We start from the raw sequence: 21,506 nt of genomic DNA, 5'->3' as shown, positions 1-21,506 counted from the left end.
AAGGAAAAGAACATCGTGCACGACTATCAAATCAACTGTCTAACACAATGCTGGTGGACAAATAGTATAAACGGCAATAAAATCGAAGACAAATTCCATCAGGCAATGCATGAGGTCTAAAGCGCTCACTTACTGTCAGGGAAATTTCTCCCTCTACTGCTAACGACTGGCCAGCAGAGGGCGCTGCAGTCACATTTTAACAAGAAGGTAGGGCCCCTCCCGTTGCCATGGCACTCGGGGATGTTGCTCAGTGTCCGTCTATCAACTCAAATAGACAAGCGATCCATGTGATATCGACTTGTGACGATGCACCTGAAAACAAGGACGGCTCCTGATCCTGACAGATCTTTGGTGTAATTTCTTTGTACACTGATTTTATATTTTAATTTATTGCACAGGAAAAATTCACACAACACAAAGGAATTATTTTCAATTTAATTTCTTTTAATATAATCTTATTTACACTGTATTTCATAAATGTTTTAGTACATAGTAAGTTACAATACTCTCGCATCCATAACATAGTGAACTCAGAACCTAGAAAATGTAGATTGAAAGATTCTGCTTAACAGTCTTCAATCAGCGAGGGAGCCCAAACAGTTTCCCTCCTTTCTCTCACAGAATTGAGGTTTTTGATTCCATTCATATCTGTGATGGCCCAGCGACTGCAAACGCTTATTTGTTCATTCACGGCAGTCTTTCACAGAGATGACGTACAAGACCCAGGTGAACCTTTTTCAACCATTCAGACAATGAGGGAAAAAAAAAAAGCAAATGGGCAGAAACACGCCGGCGCCACAAAGGAGAAAATGGGTTGCTGAAAACTGCGAATTCGATGTGTGACAGGCTCAAGTTTTTATTATACAGATCACATAGAATGGAAAAAAAAGTTCCTGAAGCTGAGTCCTCCTTTGCATTTCCACGGCTCATTTTGAAAAATGCCAAGTCTTGTCAACTGACCTCAAAAAATTTGAAAATTCAGGCGCAGGGAAGGTCAGTCCCTTTTCCTTTTTGATCTTTGTGACATCATATTCAAAACACTAACAGTTTCTAGACGGTCACAGGAATATTTCGGAGTTAACATGATTGTTAAAAAAAAAAAAAAAAAAAAAAACTTTGTGGGCTACATGATTTGCGAACAAATTGATCATTCAACTCTGGCGGGGTTGGGGGGTGATGAGATTAGTGTGAGCTCTACGTCGAGCTAATAGCAGCTTGGTCAGTAATCAATAAATAATAAACTTCAGAGTGGATCAGAGTGGTCGCAGGTACAAACGGAAGAAACAAAAAAAAAAGTTACCAAAAACAGAGAAGCAGGCTCATTTGATCTATTTTTTTTAACAGCATAACCAGGTGCCATGCTGCACGCACACACACACACACACACACACACACACACACACACACACACACACACACAGGCACTCACCCACGCACGCACGCTTGCATTTCACACTACCTCTCATGCACACACATATTTACACATTCGGATACACGACAGTGGTTAAACATGAAGCGTGAATACTAGTCGATCAATCAACTCGTCAGGAAGAAAGACAATCAGTCTCCGCTTTGTTCGCTCTGCACATCGGATTTGGAGGGTCTCTGTTCGCAGGCTCGAGTGTGTGACAGGAGACAGAATCAGTGGCGGCAGACATTCTGAGGAATTGACATCATAGCTTGTTAAAACTGAAAGATAAAAATGTTTCTTCAAAACATTTGAAAAAATCTTTAAAACACTTCTTGTTTCTGTCCCGGCCCACCCCCCCCATGGTTGTGCTTCCTCCTTGAGCCCCCCCCCCTCAGTTTGTAGTGCAGAGGTGGAGACAGACTGCATGTGTTCCGGTCATGCTTGGCCTCTCAGTATACACTGCGTATACTTGGATGTTCTTTGTGTGTATGCGCGTGTGTTTCTGTGTGTGTATACATTGAAAATGTTAATATATCTGAATGCAAGTGCAACTGTGTTTTTTAATGCAGTTTTGGTCATGGCTTCGTCACTCCACAGCGAAGCCGCAGGTCTCCTCCACAGCCGTCAGCAGTTTCTCGTAAAGTTTCTCGTAAGACTCGTAGGGAGGGATGTCTATCCTGTTGAAGCTGGAGATACAGAGCGGGACCGTTAGGGATCTCGGTGGGGCGAACACATCAACGATGCAAACGTTAGCCGTTCCTTACCACGTGTGAGCCTTGGGCAGGTTGTCTGTGTTGGCGTCAATCAAATGAATGGTAAAGAGCCTTGGTCCTGCGGAGCCTGTAGAACCTTACACACATACATTCTAGTTATCACTGATCTACCCTGGTGCACAGCACGACATGTAATCTGAAGACGGCAGGTGGCATTTATCAGCCCTGACCTTAAGAAACACCAAATAATTCAGATGATAAGGACAGCATGATTACGCTTGCAAAAGTTGAGATTTGGGCTATTTTAAATGTGACTGTAGCGTCCTTTAGATATTCTTATTCATGGGAACATAATGCCTGTGGCAAAATAAGACACGGGGTTCTTTGTCTACAGGAAAAAGGACCCCGTCGGTGCCACTTCAAACCGTCTAAGGCTGAAACACAGATGAAACAAGCGGCTAAAAAAGTTGAGACAGACTATTATGGGTTGTCGTAATTGGAAAACTCAATTGCTTAAAAAACAAGAACTCTCCTGCCTTGAAAAGTACTTGTAAAACGTGGCCTCATTCACTTTTGACTAACCAAAGGCACTTTTAAAGTATGGTCTTTGTTAGCATTTGTATGGTGTTAGCATGCTACTGTAGTTCATCAAGTAACAAACATAAGAAAATGACTAGAACTTTCTAGTCTTTCCATGTTTCTCTCTCTGTCAGATTTAATCCAGTGAAATGATTTTCAATCGAACATACAAATGGTGCCAGATTTAACTCAAATCTGGGTAATTACTTGACTTAATAGTTACTTATCAATGTCAGTCTCGCCTAGTTTTGAAGCTCGCGTGAAGAAACCCTGCTGCAAATTGGAGCCAAAAACTTCTAGACTTAAAAGGGGATGCTCCCACAAAGAAAGATATTTTTCTTCTCTTCTACAGAGCTTGTTATCTGCAACATTTTTTGCTGTGAGTTGCTGAATATCAGCTCATGAATTATGTAACTGAATGGAATTTCTCTGTGTGCTCATAGTTTTGAAAAGCTCTTTCTCTGTTGCTTAGACGGCCCTCAATTCTATATAGGTTTCCTTTGATTAAGGTTATCGGTCGGAGGGAACTTCCAGATAAAAGTCTGCTCAGAATCTCAGCATGTATGGAACTACTTCCATTCCTACAACTGAATTCACACTGCAATGAAAGGATTCTTCGCTATGAATCTCTCTGGCTTTTCAGTTATAAGGCTTGAATTATCAAAACAAGCTGAACTGGATTTTCTCATATTAGCGCCAGAAATACAGTGAGCTGTGCAGGCAGGTGTCGCTATGACCTTCAAGCCGATCAGTGACGTGATCCATGCCGCTGCTCTAGCTTCCAAACACAGAAGGTGGGAAACCAAGACATCCCGAACTGTGATTAGTCTATGAATACTTCTTTGTATAAGGCTGGGATGCGACTAGTCTAGATCTTACTGTGCATTATTCCATGATATCGATACATCAGCAAGAAGTCTATGCAACAATCAGGGTCAGATAAATCAAGTGATCATTTCGGAGAGTTGCGATCGAGGCATTCGCAATCATTTCCTTTTTATAATGTGCGGCTAATCAGAGTAGAAGGTGGGACGAGGCTATCATTTGTCATCAGAACCAAACACCGCGGCTGTGTCAGTGAGCCGGTGCATGACCCACCCTGCAGCGCTTTGAACCCCTGCAAGGGGACCCTGGTGGAGCCGGTGACGAACTGCAGCAGGCGCCCTCTCCTCTCCTCACTGAAGTCCTCCACCGCCTGCCAGAACCACCGCACCACGTTGCTTTCCACTGTGCAGTGCTTTAGGCGGGTGTTTGTCTTCCAGTCTGCCAGGTCTATCTTTCCCAAACCACCAATGATCAGCTGGATTAAGAGGAAAAGGAAATGGTCTAATTGAGCAAAAAAAAATTACTCAACGATTTTTTTTTTCCTGGACAGTCCTCCAATGACAGCAAATAAGAAGGTAGCATCTCTTCAGTCATGAGTTTTTTAAGGTACAGTAAAGACGCTCTACCTCGAGTTCTTTGTGGTCAAAAGGTTTGAGGAGGTGCTGAGGGATGAGTTCACTGAAACCCTTCTGCAGTGCCAGAAACTGGGCTTCGATTCCACGCATAAACCTCCAGTTCACATAAAGTCTGGAAAAAAACACAAAAACAGGTTATATTTTCAGGCTCCAGAGAGATTACATTCAATACATTATTTTGGAAAATCATTTTAAAGTTGCATTACTGCTCTGAAATCACAATATAAGCCTCTCCTTGGCTTTGCTCCCAATATGGAAACTAAAACGCAACTTCCAAAAATGCTGCAGGTTTTTGTTTGTTATTGATTAAGACTGCAGCTGGATCACAGCTGATCAGCTGCCATGTGACCAGTTGGGAGTTGGAGATGGGGAGTGGTAAAACTGTTGCCAATGTTTGTGTCCTTTATAGCACCAGGTAACCCACTGTGAGCGCTCTGTAATCTCTTCCGTTATGTAAAACTCAATTCCGACAACAATGATTCAGGAAGATGTTCAAAGTTTCGAGACAGATTTTAAACAAGCCGGTCAATGAATCTTAATCAATTTAAGTGCATAATTTGTCATCTTTTAAACATTCACAAATTCAGGCTCAGCTCCAGTCTCTTGTAAAAGAAAATGGACACGGGATAAACTTTAGCTGAAGCAGAAAATCTATTAATATCCTCTGACTATCAAGGTGAAATGGGCTCATTTTTTGTGTGTAAAAAGAAGTTATTAATTTTACACAAATATACTGATAATGTGTGACAGCAATTGGAACTGATGAACATTTTTTTTTTAATTCAAGTTTAAATCCAGTTTTTTATAACAGATTGGGGGATATATTTCACCTGTATTGGAAAAAAAAACCCAACTAAAAATCTCACAATCTTTACCTCACATATTCCTTCTTGTTCTCCTCCGTGACTGGGATGTTACGGCCATTAGGTTTGAGCTCATGCTGCAGGAATTTGCCAAAGGCATTGTGTTCCACGCAGAACGTGTGGTCGAGTACTGAGGTGATATCATTCTCTCTGCCCACAAGAGAGGATGTTAAAATGAGGCAGATTTGAATGTTACACATTAACAACATATGCATTGGAAAAAAAGAACTGCTTTGCTGAAAGGCAGTGCAGGGAAATTCAAAGTGTGCAGGTGTGTTTGCTCACAATATCCAGACGAGACTCTTGTGCAACTCCGGGTCTGTGGTCTCCAGGTCATTGAGCTGGATGGGCTTGCCTAGCAGCTGTTTATAGAAGGGCAGCGTGAAGCTCCCATTAATGTAGTGACCATGGAACACCGCCAGGCCCATTACCCGGCCCACAAAGTGAAAGTATGAAAGGTGGTCCTGAAATGAAGAGAGACAGACGGCAATATTGTGGATCAGGGAATAGGTCGAGTGGAAAGAGTCGTGTGTGTGTGTGTGTGTTTGTTTGTGTGCACTCACAGGGTTGATAGAGGAGTCAGGGTTGATCTGTAATGTGTAGATGTTGTCTGTAGAGTACTGGAACAGGCCGTAATAGGGGTTCAACATTTCATGACACAGCAGGTACAGCCATTCCCTACAGACAACCATCAGTGTTATCAAAAACCCAATCTCCAGGGAAGCGTGGTAAATAAATGAAATAAAAATAAAAAGAAATTAAAACAAAGGCCAAAGATACTGTTTTTCTGAACTCTTAAAAAACTGACAGTGAATATCCATAACAGGCTTCATATGTTTAACCTCATATACTTTTATTAGTCAGTTTGCAGGCTTTCGATCACAGGCGCTGCATTAAGGTGCCATTTATCTGTTGTTACTGCTGAGGAAGAGATGGACTCTTAGCCTGTCACTCCTTTGGCGACTACAGTCAACAGTAGCACCCCCCCCAAAAAAAAAGCAGATATAAAACTGACTCTCTCAAATAAGGGGGAAGAGACTGTCACCTGGCCACGCCTCCATAGTCCAGGCCCTCCTCTCCTCTGAATTTCACCATCAGACGCTTCTTCAGATCTTTGGGCCTCATCTTCATTATCTGTCGATAGGATTCCTGGACCCGCAAACATGACATTTCAAATTCATTAACAGACGTAAGGGTTATCTCATGCAAGATAACCAGTGAGTGACCTACAACATGACTGCTTGCGCCAGTGCACATCGGTTTTTGTTTTTTCAGGCAGTGGAGCTGCTGTTCAGCTCTGAGAGAGAGTGTGGTTGGGAGAATAGGCTGCTGACTCACACGGAGCAAGGATTTGTTGTGCGGATGTAAATATTCACGGGAAGTAAACACTGTACTTCACTCCAGGACAGTCAATACATTCCTATTCGGTGCCATTTATGTGACAGATGTGTTTGTTTACAATTCGCGAACCAAATTCATCGCACGGCTCCCTGAACTTCTCAGAAATTCTGACTGACTAGGATGTGAATGTTGGCGTCTTTCAGTAAAATGTTCATTTCGGACAATGTTTACAAAATATTGTCAAACACTGCATTTTAAAGGGTGCGGGATTTCTCTGAGCTTCTCCTTCGGCATGTTGACGATTGATGTGAACATGTATGGACAAACATGTATGGACAGAGAATCTGATAGGTGGGAAAAGTGTATTTGCTTTTCCTGACGTTACACTGGTACCCACCTCGAAGATCTCCTCCCTGGATACCTCGATGCGACAGTGGCCGGCTTGAGGCTGCTGCAGAGACAGCTCATGGCGGAGCAGCTTCAACTTGTGGACCAAGTCTCTCTCGTAGCGCGCCGCCAGATCTCCTTCTCCTCCTCCGCTGCCGCCGCCGCCTACTTCTCCGCCTCCCACGTCTTCACCCCCCACATCCATCTGAGGGGCTTGGGATGATTCCTTGGCTTGGGACTGCTGGCTGGAGACAGGAAGAGGTAGAGGGGAAAGACCAGGAAGAGACCACATTGACAAGAGGAAAGGGTTAGAGTTTGTGGATGCACGAAAATGGAGAAAAAAAACAACTGCAGAGCAAAATAAATTTTAGCAGAGAAGTTCTCAGAGAGATGTTTAGAAATATATTATGTAGTGGATTATATACTGTGTTCAACCAGCCCAACTAAATCTACAGTAAGCCTGCATTTCCTAATATATATATATATATATCACACGATCCAGCATTATCACCAGAGCTGTTGACTGTTAGTAGGTCATGTTCAGATTCAGAGTTCTGCATCCCAGCAGCGACAGATGACATGACCAGATTAGACTTTAAGCCATGTAGGTTTTTATCATATAGGTCTTAGATGTCTGTTACCCAGGTGTGGTCCATGTCTGGCCTATTATACTGCAGCTTAAGATTTGCTCTACCTGCTAAAAGATATTAATGCTCCCATATTTCACACACAAATATGTTTTGGTCTGTCTTGCTAAGAACTACTTCTGCATAAAAAGGCGTAGGCTTTTATCTTAACTCATCAAACTGCGGCATCTGCTTATGTTCATTTTTCAAAATTGAGGCGACTTAGAAGCACGTTCCAGCTGTTTGGAAACACATCTGATCGACCGGGAGCCCAGAGAACATGTCACGAAAACCAGCAAAGGAATGGAACATTTGTCTTCCGCATTTGTGCCTGGGATCAGTTACTGGTGCTGATGAAGTTCTTGAACAACTGGAGAGGAGTCTGCCCTGTCCGTGCAAAAAGGGCTGGACATCAGCCGACTCAAAGCCCGTTGTCCCGACACAGTTCATCTTGACTGCTGTCTGTAGGGGAACAGACTTCGGTTGGCTAACACATATCTGACTGACATGAAGTGACAAATAATTCCTAGTTTTAATCTGAGGATTGTTTTCAGAATTGGTCGCGTCAAACTTTTAGATCATCCAAGGGAGCAAGAATGTAGTTGGACACCTAGATAAAGTTTCTGTGTCGCATCATCAACATGATGCCAATTCTCAGTATTGCATTGCTGGGCCCCATCTTCTTGATGTGGAGTATTGTGGAAGAAAACGTTCCTTGAGACATTTTAAATGTGCTTCGGTGCAGCTTTGTTATTTTAATTTTCTATCAAAAGTACATGTCATATTCAGTGTCCAACATGCATATGCATTACCTGATGATGGTGTGTAAGCGTGGGTCTGTGAACTGCGTGGTTCGGTTGTTGTGGTCCACAAAGTAGATCCGGCCGGACACGGTGCTTCGTACCTCCCAGCCCACTGGCAACGGACCAAGCTCCTCGCAGCTCACGCTGGCCAGATCCCTGCACCGGGAAGAAGTACTCAAGACTCAAGACTCCAGCCAGCAGAAATCCTCTGTGCTGCCCTTTAAGCCCGTGCGCCTTCAAGTTGTTAAGCCTTCAACAAGGCTGAACAAGCACACGCCGCGACTGCTCTAACCCCGCATACTGTATGTTCTTAACTCATATATACTAACCTCAACTCTAACCCTGGGGGACGCAGGAAAAGAACATAAGGGGTTCTCAAAAGAATTCCCGGATCAGGGGTCGTAGACAGTCTTCAACATTCACAAAAAGAAAAAAGCGTAATCTTTCCGTCCAAGTATCATTACACGCAGTAACGTTCTTAAATATGGATGGGTGTATTTATTTGTTCTGGGCTTCCTTTTTGGAATATCTGTCTCCATCCTTTTCCTTTGTTGTTGCAAGTGCCCGGCTTTTGGAGACGGTTTTATTTAACCATTATGTAACGTCTGCTTATGTTTCGACGAGACGTTGTTCGAGCGAGTTGTAGTCGTACCGTGGTATCCGGGGGTCGTGCCAGGTGCTGACACCTGTCTGTGTGTGGAGAAAGTACACCTGGCCTTGCACAGTTGTTCGCTGCTCTGTTTAAAAAACAAAACAAAACAACAACAACAAAAAAAGCACAGAAATATCAAGACTAAGTATAAGTTGGTAGAGCACGATGTGATAGATTTTGCTAGAGTGTTTGACTAACCATATCCCTCTGGTAGATCAGGCGGCTGGTGCCCGTGGGGTCTGTTCTGAGGGGTGTGGCCATGTCCTCGAGAATCCTGCCCTCTGATTCGTTGCGTCTGGAGCCGGCTCTCTTGACTCGGAGAATCAAGACGGCAGTTCCCACCGCCCGCAGCACCGGTGGAGTCGGAGTAAGGCAGCGGCTCTTCGCTGAAACACCCCTCAAACACAGGCCTGTGCAGACGCACACGCGCGCACACACACACAGACACACACACACACATACGCACACACACACACCGAGTTTCCTGTTTTATGCTGGAATCACATGACAGAACAGCGGTCTTTGTTCTTCAGGATACAAATGATGATACAACGCAAACTACACCGCAGATCCCGCAACAGTGCGAGCTGCGAGTTCTGCTTTGGGCGCAAACTGTCGGCTGCGCCATGCCGTAACATCAAATAACACAAGAGCATTTTTTTCCACACTCACCCATCGTTTTCCAACAGTCCCCTGCAGTCGACCACGGGGCCTCCGCTGCCGATGCGATCTCGTGTCTGTAAACTCACTGGAAGAATGAGTGAGTGGTTAGCGAGGAGAAAGCAAGTGTTAAACTTAGGAGGAACGTTCAAAATTCGCATGTATATTTACAGTATTACGCAAAGACAAGGAAGTACATCCTAGCGCCAAGCCTTACCTACAATCTGCCCTCGCACCGCATCGCTGTCCGAGGGGTTCAGTTTACATAGATCTAGACGTTGGTCTGCAAGAAAAGCATACAGTTACAAACATAAACTCCTTTTGATTTTGAAACGAAAATCGACAAATTATATTCTGATTTGTGTGACATTAGAATCGGGAGGGTGGGGAGTGAATCTTACATCCTGTGTCTTTTAGCCGGCTGATAGCATTGGAAAGAAGTCGTATGCAGCCCAAGAAACCCGCGCCCTGTCGTTTATGGATCTTCTTGTGGTTCCATATACTGATGGTGATGGAGTCTGTCTTTCCGATGTAGCTACGACACGAGAAACCTTTTCAGATTTCTTTCACTTTCTGCCATTTTAACACATCTTCGAATCAAACAACACAAACATGCAACACAGATTTCACGAATTACATCATGCTAACTTAATAGCTTATTTTTAGACCAGGTGGTTTATAAAAAAAAAAAAAAAAAAGTAAATGACAGAGCAGATATGACTGGGGTGAGGGAGCCTCACAGGTCGTAGTGCTGATTCCATTTGGGGTCCAGTGTGCTCTTGACTGTGTCTGTCGAGTGGCATTGACCTGATCCGTCCACCACAACCTTGGCAAAAGGATCTGGCAGGCCTGTATGGATTCAAATTGATCGGTTCACTGAGTTAAATCCGACAGACAGTAATGATGCAGTGATCTCTGGTCTCCACTCTCTGCATTTTAATCTGGGCCAAATGCGAACATTTAATATCTAATAAATAAATAAACCCCTGCAAAGTTAGTAACTGCAAATGAAGAGCTTTTTTTTTTCTTAAAATGCTGCATTTTTTTTTTTTTTGGATGCCCAAGTTTTGGGGCATTTAAGTCTCTTTAATCTCTTTTTGTTTTATTGTTTCTGTCTCTATGAAGTGCACAGCAACAGGACAGAGGGACAGATCATTCTGTCTCAGAGGAGCAAATGGATGTGCTGAAAGCTCCATGTCTGTGGAAAATTACAGTGGGAACAGTGAAAGAGGAAATTCAACACAGAGACCCTGCTGCTGGACATAGTATAATCTCACGTGCAGAGGCCAGTGTTGTTTGGTTCGGTATAAACAACATGTAACAGTGAAGTCACTGGTGTGGCAGTACTGCGGAATCTGCGTGAATCGTGCTGGAGATACAAAAAAGCCCCGTCGGGAGTCGTAGACTCATCTTTGCAATATGTGAAGTTTTGCCCCACAAAACACTGTTTCTCAAAGTCCACGTCCTCCTTTTGAAAATACTTCCATTCATAATTTACAGGGCTATAAACTGTATTTAATCCAAAATATAATTTCTTAATACAAGCAGAACCCTGCACATTTTTTCTGAGAGATTTCATTTTTAATAATTGTCCTTTCCCTAAATGTAAGTCATTTTCACGAATGATTCATGCTGAACTGCACCAAATACTCAAACACAGGCTGGACATTGATCGACAGCTGCAACGATGTCGACCATGGAAGGGATTTCATTTCAAAAGAACTTTTCCCAACTTCCTTTGATTCCCCCTCGAGAGTAGAAAACGTTTTCATAACGTAATAATGATTTTTGGGATTTCAGACTTTTCAGATTGCAATTTTCAGTATTTTTATGCATAACTGATGAATGAGAACTTAAATGACTAAAACAAGCTAAAAGAGCTGCATAATATAATCTGGGATTACAACATAGCCCATCTGAACGTCATTATCATCGGTCTTTGGTTTCAAAAGTAATTAAAAAAAGACAAACAAAAAACTGTGGGACTTATTATGACGGCATTTTTGAAATGTGAATGACTTAAATTACAGCACTGTTAACATCATAGCTTTAAGGATACAGTCGGGCCCTCCCCACCCACCCGCACTTAGCACGCACGCATACACACACGCACACAAGTATATGAAAATGTGGCCGATGAATAGATACTTACGAAAGAAATCTTTCTTTGCAAGGTTCTTGGCACATAATACTGCAAAAAACAAAAACAAAAGAAAACATTATGAACAAAATGCCACAGATGAATATGTAAATAATGTTGCAGTGTGTGGGCAGCGACAAATGTATGTTTACGCACGCACAAAATATAACGCCTGAGCTGAAAGAATGTAGGTCTGAATTATGTATAAATGTCAAAGGACTGTAATGAACGGGAAAACGTAGCTGGCATACAGTCAGCGTCAGAGCATAAAGTAAAGGCCAATGTCAGGGCATCACACACACACACACACACACACACACACACACACACACACACAAAGACAGGGTATTAGAATGTTTTTGCCACATCATCAGTGACTGTCGACACAGAGATCAAACCTCAAGCTGACCGAGCCTTTGGAAAGTCAAAGTGTGTGAGCAGTGTATAAAGTTTATTTTGTGTGAATTTTGTTGAGCGGAAACATTGTATGAAACAAAAATGGGTTGTTTCTGCAGGGGTCGAACGGGTGGTGAGGTCACGGCCAGCAGCAATGTGGGATCAGGAGCTGAAATCTGATGAATGTGGGGTGGGAGGCCAGTCCAGACAAATTACCACTTTTGTTCCAAGCATGTGCAACTCCATCACACCGCCATCAAACTGAGAGCAGCTTCTAAACCATACAAATGTATATTTATGTCTGAAGACAATTTCTGCGCTCGTACAGAACCTGTTTTCAGGAGAGCTTTGTTTCTGACTCATTTGACCACTGATATTCCTCGTTTACAGATTAGATCATAGCCGGAGCTCTCGGCTGTGTAGAAAAGCTTTGTAGAAATGAGACGAACTGACATTTATGAATGATCTGCTTAGTAGCGACCTGCATTGTGATCCTGTTGAAAAATGTCTCCAGATGATCTGGTCTGAGTGAAGTCGCTCCTGTGAGCCAGTTTCTCTCAACAATTCATTTATCTGTACATCCGGTGACTGCATAGAAACACCTAGAGCAGCCTGCCAAAAGTGGATAATGACACACTTGAGACACGTGCAGCCTTTTTTCCTAGTCTGTTTAAACTCTGCGTTCAGAATCAGCTGACGCTAAACCTGATTATTGTCATTACCGAATAATCTGTGCATTGTTTTCTGGATTAATCTATTAGCTGAGTGGGCAAGAAAATGTCAGAGCGATTAACACCTGCATTTCCCTTTTCAAAAGATGAATTTCTGAAATACTCGCAAACCAAATATGAAAAAAAGGACACGATTAAAGGTATTTGACTTTTTTACGCTTATGTATATGTTAAATTAGACTATGACTTTTGCTCGAGTGACTGCTGAGCATACACCTTAATAACGCAGTACTTAAAGCGATGTAGAAGTCAACCATGATGAAATGGTGTGTGTGTGTGTCTGTGTGTACGGTTCATACACAACCCATCGCTGTTACTGATGAAAGCATTTCACTGTGGTAAATATATCGCTCCGAACTGCCCAGATCAAGGGGGTTGCCATGGCTCGGAAAACAAACTATCTCCTGATCTATGTCGAATGAGGCGGTCCACTGAAATGCTGATGGAAGGTGACCAAGACAGTCATGGAGGCAGGGAGTGAATCAGCCTTTGGACTTAGGATGTGGTGAATGTGGTGGCAAAGACACGTCTGCTGTAGGCTTGTCCATTTCCTGTGATTAAAGCATGGAGAATGGCAGCAGGATATCCTTCCCTCTTCCTCATCAAGCACGTCCATCTCTCCATTTCTTGACTCACACATTCCACACTGAGACATCATCTTTACAAGAGACAATGAGTGAAAACATAGCTACAAGACAAAGAGGATCAAATTTCCTATTTGCCCCTGCCTCCTCTTTCACACCCGCAGCAGAAGAAGACGGTCTCTGTCAGTGTCATCGTGGTGCTTCCTGGCCCTTTCAGCCTCCGGCCTCTTGCCAGGGACACCCAGAGTTTCGCCCTGTCTCTCTTTTCAGCCTATTCACAAGCTCTTCCATGGCACTGAATATGTGACCGACCCTTTCTCTGCATCTCAGGAAATTCCTTAATCTGCCAAGGTCACGACTGGTAAAGAGAGACAGCCACAAGCTCAGCTGGCTCTCAGTTTCCTCTCTGCAACTTTCTTTTTCAGCGTTTATCGCAGCTTTTGTAGAAAACCCAAGAGATGGGAGGAGCCAGTGGTGGAATTTCATTTATCCCACCTCGAGGGAACAAGTAGCATCAGTACAAGAACGATAAAGAAAAAGTGTGCCGCTGCTGCATCAAGATTACAACTCCTTCAGGAAAGAAAAAAAAATATATATATATATATATATATATATATTCTTGGGGTCAGAAAATTGAAATATTTCTGAAAAACAATCCAACGATGCAATTCAGAGACTCTTTAAATTTTACATCAGGTATTAAAATCAAGTGCTTCGGAGAAGATGGAAGGAATGTTCAAATCTTCACATGACTCAGCCCAATGAGACTGTGCTGGTTGCTGTGCTAGTTGCTGTCTTAGAACTAGACTGGAAGTGTGTCTGGGGACAACAGGAGAAATAAGGAGAATGCAGCCTTTTCATCTCATTGAAATATGTGTTAGTGTACGTGCCTGCGTGCGTGTGGAAGACCTGTAAATCCAAATTGCAGCAGAGTGTCTCCGCACTAACCTGCATCCACTCCCACAGCCAGCCATAAAAGGAAGTCAAAATGGGCCTAATGAGCTTGTTGTGGATCAGCATTACTGATCATTCATTTCAATGTCGAAATGAAAATAAAGCAGAGAGGATTAAAACACTTGTTGAGATTTCAAGGGTTTTGTGTTTTGCTTGGGCTCTCAGCAGCAGGAGAGACAGGAATGGATGAATTCAAATGCAAACCCAAGAGCAGATCAGCGTGCACAACCAGAGGAGCCTCCTCTCTTCAAAATAAAAGTGCAGAGCTGTAACATGAAGCACCTTTAAGCACCAAAATGCCACTCTGTGATGCAACTGCAGCTCAGCCAAAGCCATGAAACGGTGTTTGAATTCCAATTCATTAAATATGACGTAAGATCCATGTAGACCAACACAGAAGGATACAACAAGCTTTAGCTTACATGCTATGAATATGCTAAACCAAAAGCTGCTCTGAACTCATAAACATGTGTCCAATGGAAACCCACTACAGGTCAACTTGTATAGACTTTCCGGCAGTCATAAATCTGGACCCAGTTATTTATTAATTATCTGAACATAAGCTCTCAGTACATGAGTTTTCAGTTGAAAGAATGTGATTCTAGTGATGAAGACTGAATCATGATTACTTCAGTGTTATGCACATACAAAACAGTGAAACCACGTAGGGTTTTTCAATTGACATGTTCCAGAAGACACTAAAGGCCTTGTAAAATTAAATAGGTATCTACCAGAAAATGAGATAAGGGGTTTTATCACGGACTCAGTTCCGTCACATCTGACACGCTCTTTATATATTTTGATGGGACTTTGACATTTGCAAAAGCTGCAGAAGCAATGGTAACAATAAAATACCAAAAACTCATAAAAAGCCTAAACCAAGTGTGTCTCGGACCACCTATGAATGTGGTCTTTGTGACGTGACCGCTGAGATTGATCTTAATAGCAGGTCTGAGCAGAGTTGTGAACCTAAGTGACCTGCTGTGTAAGATTTGAGAGGGGAAAAAAAAAGTCGATGTGACATCCTCCAGGTTAAAAAAACAAAGAAAAAAAAAATTAAACAACTCAATTAGCTTGTCGCCCTAAAAAACAAACCAAACAAAACAGGATTCAAACACGTACTCACGGTGACAAATGGGCTTCCTTACTCATTGCCACCAATGTCTCAGTTACATATAAGTAGTCAAATACGCAAAAATTAAAAAAAATATCTTTCAAAAAAATATCAAGACACTCTATCAAACATAATAGTGTCAACATTTTCCACACTGATTTTGTATGCCTGCGTGTGTTTTGTGTTTTCCCACATGCTGCAGGCTCAATCAGTCGGTGAGAGGATTAGAGGCGCTTATGCAGCTTCCTAAGAGAGCACCATTTCCCCTTTCACTCGCCGAAACACACTTGAGCTACTTTCTGCAGCCCTTAATTCGCTCCTTTTCTTTACTTATTCTCCAGGCTTTTACTCCTCTCTGTCCCCATTCAGTCTCTTCCCTCCCATCTCCTGTGACCGCGTGTCCTGAGTCACCCACTGTCCTGACGCTGACTTGTATTTTTGCGCGTTCGGTTCAGGTATCTGGCACCCAAACAGTTAGTGCTTCAGCTTTGATGAAATGAACATTAAAATTCCCATTGATTCTTTCCACACTGAAGTTTTCATTTTAAGAACCAAATTTGGTCATAAGACTCATTACCTTGCTGCATATATACTGAACATGTTTAGTTAACAGATGAATTACATCCATAGCGGAAACTGTATTAACAAGTCTTAATAACATAGCGCAGTCCTCAAAAAGACCCTGCATCGGGGTGAACATGCCGATGTTTTCAGTCAAATCACGTAAGGTCCATCAATGTTCACTCAAAACAAACAGGAGCGTGCACGAAACAAAAATACAAATACTGATCCGGCAAATAAGCTTCAACCTAGAAAGCGTTTGCATAAAAACAATTTGGCTTTACTGAGAAGAACGCTCCAAAAAACAATATTTGCTTTGAAATGATGAATCAGGAGGTTGTTTTGAGGGCACCTCTCCCGGTCCTTTCTAGATCTAAACTTCTGGACTTGCAGACTGAAAGGATTACTCTTGAGGAGGGGTTTTTCCCCTGTTTCTTTTGAGGCCCCTTTCAGAGAAGAAAAACACAAGAAAATTTTACCCAGTGAGAAGTTGGAGTAGATTTCATTTCAGCGCGGGAGTGTACCACGGCTACATACCACGACTGGTCACTACATGAGTTACTAAACAGCCGCAGGAGAGAAATAAGCAAAAGATGACCAAAGGAAAGCTGAAAATAGCAATAAATGATGAACTTCAATTGTGTAGCACTTTTTAGAACAACATTGCAAAGTGCTCTAAAAGGGAAATTATATAAATTTCATTATACTGTTGAACCACAACTGGGAGGTGGGGTTTTATCTGTTTTGCCTTGTAGCTGGAACTGCAACAAGAATAAAAAGCTTACATTTATTGAATTAACTTTAATACCTGAGGAGAACTGAAATTACTAGGAGGAATTGTGTGATGTTCTGAAGCAGAACAGACAGAGACATGCTGTCTGCTTAATGGCAATGAATGGTTTTGCTTCTGGGAGGGTGCAGGTCAACACACAGCTATGTCCCAGCCTGCTGAGTCAATTCAGCAGTGAAGAAAAATCTGGCTAGGTGTCATTGGTCCCCACTGATAAAGATATATATCCCACTTAAAGAGGTTTCTCATAGTGAGAGAAAAAAAAAACACCCCTGCCTATCTGTCTTTCTACACACATGCACACTGCATTTTGAGCTGCAGTCCCTTAATAACACTGAAAATAACTGTTTTGATTTGATGGACCTGGGTGGCATAACACTGTGATGGTTAGCACTCACACCAAGAATGTTTTCACTTTGATTCAGATAGAGTGGTCCCTTCTTTATGGCGTTTACATGTTCTCCTGGTTCCTGCCAGGGTTCCCTTCAGGTTCTCTGCCTTTACCCCACAGTCCAACAATAGTCAGTATGAGAACTCTAAATTGTCCATAGGTGTGAATGAGTGAGTGAATGGTTGGTTGTCTCTGTATGTGGCTCTATGAGCCACTGACGACTGGTCCAGGTTAAACCCCCCACTGAGATCATCTCCAGAAGCTGGTATAACAAATGATTGGCACAGCAGATCAATAGAGCCCTATAGTTCTCATGAAACATAAGGAGAGGAGTGTCAATAAATGTGCCTTTTTTGCACTCATCTTTCTATAAAGTAATCTGAACAAGATTCTAAGAGTGACATGATAAACCAGGGAAAAAGTCAAACAGAACACTTGTACTATCAGTCCTCATTTTAGCGGACCTCACTACAATACAATGCTTAGACATTAGAAAAAGAAATCCACTAGAGATGCACAATCACAGCTTAGCTAGTGAACACCTGTCCATAAACACAGGCCGGTCTTTGTAATCTGAACCAGAATCAGGCCTGCAGAGTTTTTGTCTATGTCCCTGCCACAGGCACAGGAGCCTGTCTGATGTAGGCTAAACAAGCCCTCTCCCTGACAGACTAAACAAAGCGTCAGCCAGCCGAACAGCATTGCACTCCCATTGGCTCATCACACATTCCTCGGCCAATTAGAATTCCACTCATACCTGTGGGGGCGGGGCACGGTCGGGGGCAATAACCTTGTTTGCATTGAAGCTGAAATAATGAGCCACTGGGCGACACACAAATACAAATGCACGCAATCATAGGAGCGCCCCCCAAAACACATAAACACTTCATTTAGTTGTAAACACTTTGTTGGTGTGCTTTTCTACAAGTAATTACATTTGATTTATAACACTTCTAGAACTTAAAAGACTGCAGTGTGATACCAATATTAATAAACATCTAAACACCACAGTAGCACACACTTAATCAGTAGAGCTTACAACAAAGGATTACAACAAACTTTTTTTTCAAAGAAATACTTTCAACATGAAAAATTGATTTTCAGTGTGTCCCCGGTGACATTATCTATTCATTTATTTAGGATTCCAGGGACTTTCAATAGTCATGTGACTGAATGAAAAATGTTGCACAAGATGGTACCGGTCCAGCTTCTAAACACAGGTAACATTAGCTGGCCACATCTTCTATATAGGACGTCACAGATGTGATGGCGTTTCCCTTAACTACATTATAAACTACATGATTTGTTGAAAATAAAACAAAAGTAGAAAAAAAGAACAACCTCCAAACTATATAGATGTTACAGTTTGGCAATACTCATATGAGACCATCTTAGTGTTTTTTTTCCTTCCAGTGTAGTTGTGAGGTGTTCTGCAAACCGATGCATTGTTTGGAATATTGTTAGTTACAGAGGAGACTGGTGACGTTAGTATGTGGTGATATACATCATTGATATAAGAATAATAATGATCAGGTCGAATATGTGATGCATGCAATGAAAATGAGTGCATAAGATCAAGTTATCTTCTAAACAGTTATAAACAATGCTGAGGCCATCCATGTTCAAGTCACAGAGGGGGCACAACAGTGCAACAAGGAAGAATAAGCACAAGTACAGTAAAGCAGAGCCCTTAATCAAAGATTGCGATTCAAACCTTCTTTGGAAATCATATTTCCCCAAATACACTTGTGTCTTCCAACCAAACACCCATGCTTAGCTGTGTTTTGCTCCGATATGAATCAGAGGAAAACCGAGTCGTCTGCCCAGCGGCTCAGAGAGGTCATTTCCATTTGAATAGAGGCCCCTAGGAGACCAGTGGGGTTACACTGGCTACAGTGTAAAACCATTGTTCCAGCTCCGTGTGTGTGTGTGTGTGTGTGTGTGTGTGTGTGTGCGCGTGTGTGTGTGCGACAGGCAGACGCTAGTATATCCTGCAGAAGAGCGTCCAAACCGCAGATATATCCGATGACCACCCCAAAGTGCTAACGTGTCCAGCTCGGCGGTGTTTAAGTTCATCCTGCCCAGACATTTATTCACCTCCAGCTGACACAGGGACAAAAATACCTATCGATACGACTAGCACGTCAAATCAACCGCGACTGTTTTTTTTCCCTTATTTCTAAGACTGCTTTTCAATATTTCCTGTCATCCTCGGCCGGTACATTCGGGTCATGCTTCGGGTCGGGTCACCCCCCTTTCCCCCACTCCCAAAAACTGGGTGTAGCAATCGGGCGTTAGCGGTCAACATTAACTCCAGTGTTAAAAATGGCTAACACCACCGGGCTAATGGCAATTCATCAGGTTGCCGAGTGTATCTGTTAGCCGTCCATGTTCCCGACAACCCCCGCCGTGTAAAACCCGAGCCGGGCGGAGGAGCTGCTGCTCTCCGGCTCGTCCTTCTGTGGTTAGCATGCTAGCTAACATGCTAGCAACTGTAATGCAGTGTTTTCCGATTAAAAAACCGGATGTTTAGGGCAGAGCCGACTCGGGAGCCCCAGTCCCGCTTCGACATGTCTCCCCAGTGGTGGGTGGGCAGGGGGTCGTTAAATAAAACCGCGGTTCGGTTCTTCCAGCCGAAACGGGCACCGCGTGCGGTTCCGTTCGGTGTCACTTTTCCTACCCCCGCCCTCCCTCTCCTTTTACCTGTCAGGCGGATTTTGATGCTGGACCCGTTCCTTCGAGTCCCGGGATTCGACATCACTCCGGGGGGGAAAAAAAGGGGGAATCAGACAAACTTCCGCTCGGAGTCTCCCGAAAAAAGCTACTTCCACGACTCAGCGTGAGCGCAGACGCGTAAAGCTCACGACCATGGGCTCGCCGTTAGTTTCCTTCATGGAGAAAAACGAGGTATTATTTCATCGCAAAGTCCTGCGCTCACTGGCAACAACACGGGAGAACATTTTCGGGCAGGCTCAAGCACGTACTGACGTCATATTCTTAACGGGTATAGCCCTTTACGTGCGCGCGTTCGGGAAACGTGCGCGTTCACGTGAGAATCTCCTTCCGGTTTATTAGCGGCCCTCGGCCGGTCGGAGCGCTATCGCCACCAATTGTCGGGTCGTAAAGGTCTCCCATTGTTGTTATTATACGTGCGTTTCGTAGATAAGGCGGCTGTAAAAATAGGATTTCTGGAGTCATTTACTGAAAAGGGATTTACAAATCTCTGTGTTAAGTTGTTTATTTTTTTTCTTTTCTGATTTTTATATTTTTTACACTATTAGGATTCATAGTCCAGGTCAAAAGTTTGCCAAGGAGATCAGTCCCTGTCAAACTCACCTAATTCTTTGTTCGCCCTTTTTTTTTCCTCCCCCTCCTGCAGCCTCCCTCTCATTGGCCTCCCGTTGGATTGGGCGTAAATGCCGGCCTTTATTGTCCCCCGTCCCCGTTGCTTTTGCCGCCGTGCCTCGACCCTGCTCCTCATCGAAATGGTCCATGTTTTTCTTTTTGCTTCGGCAACCTCTGTTTAGTTCTCTTTAACCCGCTCTGGCTGAGGTGATCTGCAGGTACCTTGCTACTCATGGCTGCAAGCGCTAATAGTTTACCACATTTCCACATATGCTCACTTTATAAAGAATGCCATGCATAAAAACTTTAGATGGTAGCTTTTGGCGTCAGAAGGCACAACCTTAGAGTAAGGCACCACACGTGATAGAAATGTTATAAAATGTCAAAGGCTTTCCCGTTGGCATGTAAATGATGTATGCTTAGACTGCCAACGCTGTATGTGAAATGAATTGATTCACCTTTATTTATCCCTTGCAGGGCTAAAAAAAACATTCCATCACTTTATCTACGTATAAACAGACACAGACACACACACACACACACACACACACACGCTCACAAAAATAAACACACACGGCTGTTTTGTTCCTGCGACATTTCATTGTGTTTCTGGCACAACTCGCACCCTGATTTCTACATTTTCTTTCCCCCTTTGTTGAGAAATGGGAACATAGATGCCATTTCTCCGCAGTGCAGTTCTCACATAAGACAGCAGATCATTATAAAATTCTGATTTATCTATTTTGATAATGAATTACTATTATACAGATAAAAGTAAAATAAATAAACAATAAAGACAAAAATATTGAGACTCCAGATCAATAATCTCCAGAGTGTTTACTGTGTCCTGTTTTGAATATACCCCCACTGATATGGTCCCGGTTCCCCCCCCCTTTTTTTTAGCTGAAACCTCTGGGAAGGATTTCCATGTGATTTCAAAATGTCTGTGAAACACTAATACTGGACCTGGCAGCTGGTCCTTTTTTATTTATCTAAAGGATACCG

General features: G+C 43.0%; 1 protein-coding gene across 2 annotated transcripts; it reads right to left on the bottom strand.

Moving 5' to 3' along the window:
• Positions 1 to 1,771: 1,771 nt before the first annotated feature.
• On the bottom strand, positions 1,772 to 20,118 carry smurf1 (SMAD specific E3 ubiquitin protein ligase 1). 2 transcript variants are annotated; one of them, XM_086170433.1, is made up of 18 exons: positions 19,860 to 20,118; positions 11,648 to 11,686; positions 10,236 to 10,344; positions 9,897 to 10,030; positions 9,713 to 9,778; positions 9,508 to 9,583; positions 9,034 to 9,245; positions 8,836 to 8,920; positions 8,193 to 8,339; positions 6,765 to 6,999; positions 6,072 to 6,175; positions 5,590 to 5,704; positions 5,312 to 5,490; positions 5,039 to 5,176; positions 4,155 to 4,275; positions 3,802 to 4,003; positions 2,176 to 2,260; positions 1,772 to 2,097 (listed from the first exon to the last, which is right to left on the bottom strand). In XM_086170433.1, exons 1-18 carry the CDS (start codon positions 19,912 to 19,914, stop codon positions 1,998 to 2,000), a joined length of 2,202 nt encoding a protein of 733 aa, XP_086026559.1. In that variant the 5' UTR covers positions 19,915 to 20,118; the 3' UTR covers positions 1,772 to 1,997. The 2 variants fall into 2 exon arrangements, with proteins under 2 accessions (XP_086026559.1, XP_086026560.1); XM_086170434.1 differs by having other exon boundaries at positions 2,176 to 2,251.
• Between the last annotated feature and the right edge of the window lie 1,388 nt (positions 20,119 to 21,506).

The sequence above is a fragment of the Fistularia commersonii genome, chromosome 23, assembly GCF_037954325.1.
Source record: "Fistularia commersonii isolate RoL2024-O1a breed Wild chromosome 23, RoL_Fcom_v1.0, whole genome shotgun sequence".
Taxonomy (NCBI): Eukaryota; Metazoa; Chordata; class Actinopteri; order Syngnathiformes; family Fistulariidae; genus Fistularia; species Fistularia commersonii.
Note: the sequence above shows the minus strand (reverse complement) of the source record. Positions and strands in the feature narration are given on the sequence as shown.